Below are 4192 nucleotides of genomic sequence, written 5' to 3' on the forward strand. Positions count from 1 at the left end.
TTACAAACCAGAGTCCGGGGCACGCTGACAGTGTCCCGACTCTGCTGTTCCCCCAATTTCCTCTGGCTTCACCCGGGCAGCTCCAGAGCAGAGCCAGGTCTAGCTGCGAGGAACGAGGCACCCGCCCTCGCTTAAGGGGCGCCAAACAACTCAGTAATCAAGACCAACGATCTGTAATGCACTATTTTTAAAAAGGCCAAAGTAATGCAAAAGTCTATGATGAACAAATTATCCAAACTTAGAATAAAGACAGGATGCCACCCTGCACTTCCATGACCCTGCCTCATCCTCCTTACCCTAATCCCAACCCTGGGGCTCCGATTCAACTTTATTTTACAAAAACAGGCGACAGGGCCAACGGGCCGTAGTTTGCCCGTATTACTTTTTTTTTTTTTAATATTGCACTGAATATTTATCTTGATTATAGGGATTTTTTTTTTTTTTTGATACTCGGGAAGTTTCTAACCAGGCACACCGTGAGCTCACTCGCCCTCCCCACTCGCGCGCTTTTCCCAAGAGTCCAGCGGCCCCGGGCCTAGGTATTCCCTGGGGTCGCCCCTTCCTCCCGCCAGGGCAGGTGCGGCGGGCGAGCGGCGAGGCGCGGGGGGCGGCCCCGGGCCCCACTCCGCGGCTCCGCCCCCCGCGCGCTGAGCCACTCAGCCGCCCCGCGGGCCCGCGCGCCGGGGCTCAGTGCCCGCCCAAGGCCCGCCCCCGACGCCGGCCGCCCCGGCTCCTGCTCGCCCTATATAAATCGGCCATTTGCTTCGCTCCGCCCCGCACTCCCGGAGTCCCAGCCGGTTCCTACCGCAGTCCCGCAGTCGCCCGGCTCCTCTTTCCTTTCAAAATGACAGATGCCGCTGTGTCCTTCGCCAAGGACTTCCTGGCGGGTGGAGTGGCGGCGGCCATCTCCAAGACCGCGGTAGCGCCCATCGAGCGGGTCAAGCTGCTGCTGCAGGTAGGTCCGGGGGTTGGAGAACCCGACCAGGAAGTGGCGGGGGGTGGGGGGCGGGGGAGGCGCGGAAAGCCTTGCGCCAGGGGTGGAGGGGAGCCAACTCTTCAGGCCGGTCGGGGGAAGTGGCCGCGTGCGGGCTGGGGTGGCCGCAGCGGCGGACCCACAGGCAAACTCGAGGGAGGTGCTTTAGTGACCTGAAGTTGTGGATCTAGGAAGGGGTCGGGGCGGAGGGAGGCGAGGGAGACCAGGGCCTTGGCATCCCGGAGGCGGCCAGCTCGGAGGGGGCTTTCCGGGAGTGGCAGTCTCCCCGGGGCCTGGAGGTCAAGGGCGAAGCCTGGAAGCCGGCGCTGGACGCAGGAACGCGTGGCCGTGGCGAGGGCCTCAAGGTCGCGGCAAGGAGATAACAGCCTTGCGGAGGCCACGCGGCAGGTCGAGGGACCGCGCCGCCCGCGGACGCGCTCTCGCCTCGCCGGGCCGGAAGCCGGCGCCGGGAAGCGCGTGTGACTACTGCGTCCGCCCCCGCGCAGCCGCCGGCGTGTCCCCGCCGCCTGCCTCCTCGCGCCGCGCTCTCCCGCTGCGGCTCTAGAGGGCGCTCCCGGTCGGGCATAGGGGTGGTGGCCCGCGGGTCACCTCTGGGAGAGGAGTGGGGGCGGAGCGGGAGAGGGAAGCAGCCCCGGAGACCTGAGGCGGAGGCCACGGTCACCAAGGTGACCGCGCCCTGCGTACGACAGGCCCTACCTAATGCCTCCGAACCTGGATCTGAGGTAGTGAGTGACCTCTCCCGGGTCTAAAGGGCACGGGTCCACCTGAGGGCGCCCCGTCCCCACCCAAAGGGGTGGAGGCTTAGTGCCTTCTAAGGGTGCCGACCTCCCTTCCGCTGGTGACAACCTGAGGGTTAGGAGGGTCCATCCTGTGTGACCTAGAAGACTAGATTTAGGAAGTAACTAACCTTAAAGCGCCCTCAGTGATCGGGAGGAAGTATTGTCTTCCTTTTTCCCTCCTCCGCGGTTGTAACTCTCCCTGTTGGCCTCCTTGTCTATCAGGTGCAGCATGCCAGCAAGCAAATCACCGCAGATAAGCAGTACAAGGGCATCATAGACTGCGTGGTTCGTATCCCCAAGGAGCAGGGAGTCCTGTCCTTCTGGCGCGGTAACCTGGCCAATGTCATCAGATACTTCCCCACCCAGGCCCTCAACTTCGCCTTCAAAGATAAATACAAGCAGATCTTCCTGGGTGGCGTGGACAAGAGAACCCAGTTTTGGCGCTACTTTGCAGGGAATCTGGCATCGGGTGGCGCCGCTGGGGCCACATCCTTGTGTTTTGTGTATCCTCTGGATTTTGCCCGTACCCGTCTAGCGGCCGATGTGGGCAAAGCCGGAGCGGAAAGGGAATTCCGAGGCCTTGGTGACTGCCTGGTTAAGATCTACAAATCTGATGGGATTAAGGGCCTGTACCAAGGCTTTAATGTGTCTGTGCAGGGCATTATCATCTACCGAGCTGCCTACTTTGGTATCTATGATACCGCAAAGGGTAAGTTCTCTGTGTGCTTTGAAGCTGTGTTCTTTTCATCTAAAAGATCAGTAATGCCACCCTAATTTTCCGGAGCCCGAGATGGTCTGTGATTGCTAGAGGAAGCCGTGGTTGTCTCGTACAAACTGGACACGCGAGGGGCTGGGGGTGGGGTGTAGAAAACAACAAGCCACTAAAACTCTGCTTTCCGGTCAAAGTGTCCCTTTCCTGTTACCAGGCATGCTTCCGGATCCCAAGAACACTCACATCTTCATCAGCTGGATGATCGCACAGTCCGTCACAGCGGTTGCCGGGTTGACCTCCTATCCCTTTGACACTGTTCGCCGCCGAATGATGATGCAGTCGGGGCGCAAAGGAAGTAAGTTCCACTTGAGCAAAAGAGAAAGAGATGCGGGCACGGGACAACGTGTGGCCACAAGCTAGCGATGCCTGACTTCACAAATGCAGTGTAGGGGCGCCTGGGGGGCTCAGGCAGCCGAGCGTGCGACTCTTGATTCCGGCTCAGGTCACGATGCCAGGGCCGTGGGACGGAGACCCGAGTCAGGCTCCGTGCTGAGCGTGAAGCCTGCTTAAGATTCTCTAAAATGAGGAATGCAGTCTGTTCTGGTCAAGGGATGGGGTTGATAGTATCTGCCTTTGAGCGGGCCCTTTGCATGCCTATGAGTGAGGGGGCTTAAATGGTATTAGAGGTTAAGACCAATGGGTAGTGTACCTATCCCTGTTGTCTTAGCCACGGCATTAATATTTCAGTATCACCCACACAAGCGTGTAACCCTTGGATATTCCAAAAGTGCGATTAGCTCTTAGAGGTGGGACTGCGAGCAGGGGAGGGACAGAGAGTCCAAAGCAGGCCCTCCACACAGGCAGCTCGGAGCCCGATGTGGGGCTCCCACTCCCGAACCGTGAGATCATGACCTGAGTCCGGACGCTCAACTGACAGAGCCCCCCGGGCGCCCCTGGTTTAGTGTCGTAAGTCTTGGGGAGGACTTTGGCCACCAACTCCATGTCTTTATTCTTTGCAGCCGACATCATGTACACAGGCACGCTTGACTGCTGGAGGAAGATTGCTCGTGACGAAGGGGCCAAAGCTTTTTTCAAGGGGGCGTGGTCCAATGTTCTCAGAGGCATGGGTGGTGCCTTCGTGCTTGTCTTGTATGATGAAATCAAGAAGTTCACATAAGTTATTTCCTAGTCTCTTCCCCTGTGAACAGGCATGTTGTATTATATAACACATCTTGAGCATTCTCGACAGACTGTTGGCTGTCTATTTATCAACGGCAACTATTGACTGGTTGAAAATGGGAAGCAATAATGTTCATCTGACCAGTTTTCTCTCAAAGCTATTTCCACGATGACGGGACTCAATTATATTTTTTATTTCAGTCACTCCTGATAAATAAATTTGAAGAAATAAACACTATCCGAAACATATTTTTGTTTGTGACTTCTCGTACTTTAGGAAATGCTACGTTTGAGCACATGTTCCATGTTTAATAAATGCTACAGGATCTCCTGAGATGAGCTTTCTTTTCCAGGCAGCAGCTGGCCATTCACTTCTCAGAGCAGCCTGGTGTGGTGTAACCCATCCATTTTCCCAAGACACTAGCAAAATGAAATTCAGGCACACTGTATCCAAACACCACTGGTCCCTTGCCTGTGGATGGTGCTAACTGAATGCACTTTCTCCAAAAAGTACTATGTAGCCATCTT

At 56.9% G+C, this 4192-nt stretch overlaps 1 protein-coding gene across 1 annotated transcript; it reads left to right on the top strand.

The window, feature by feature from the left end:
• The first annotated feature begins 779 nt into the window (after positions 1-779).
• Positions 780-3913, top strand: SLC25A5 (solute carrier family 25 member 5). Its single transcript, XM_047081874.1, has 4 exons — positions 780-955; positions 1996-2482; positions 2700-2840; positions 3505-3913. Exons 1-4 carry the CDS (start codon positions 845-847, stop codon positions 3660-3662), a joined length of 897 nt encoding a protein of 298 aa, XP_046937830.1. The 5' UTR covers positions 780-844; the 3' UTR covers positions 3663-3913.
• The last annotated feature ends 279 nt before the right edge of the window (positions 3914-4192 follow it).

This window comes from Lynx rufus, unplaced genomic scaffold, assembly GCF_022079265.1.
Source record: "Lynx rufus isolate CCGP_SWC_20201006 ecotype Redwood Valley unplaced genomic scaffold, mLynRuf1.p SCAF_19, whole genome shotgun sequence".
Taxonomy (NCBI): domain Eukaryota; kingdom Metazoa; phylum Chordata; class Mammalia; order Carnivora; family Felidae; genus Lynx; species Lynx rufus.

Excerpts from the sequence above, each read along its gene's own strand:
- SLC25A5 (XM_047081874.1), top strand. The coding sequence starts at position 845 with ATGACAGATGCCGCTGTGTCCTTCGCCAAGGACTTCCTGGCGGGTGGA. Across the intron at positions 956-1,995 it reads GGGTCAAGCTGCTGCTGCAG|GTGCAGCATGCCAGCAAGCA; the intron begins GTAGGTCCGGGG and ends CTTGTCTATCAG. Across the intron at positions 2,841-3,504 it reads GCAGTCGGGGCGCAAAGGAA|CCGACATCATGTACACAGGC; the intron begins GTAAGTTCCACT and ends TATTCTTTGCAG.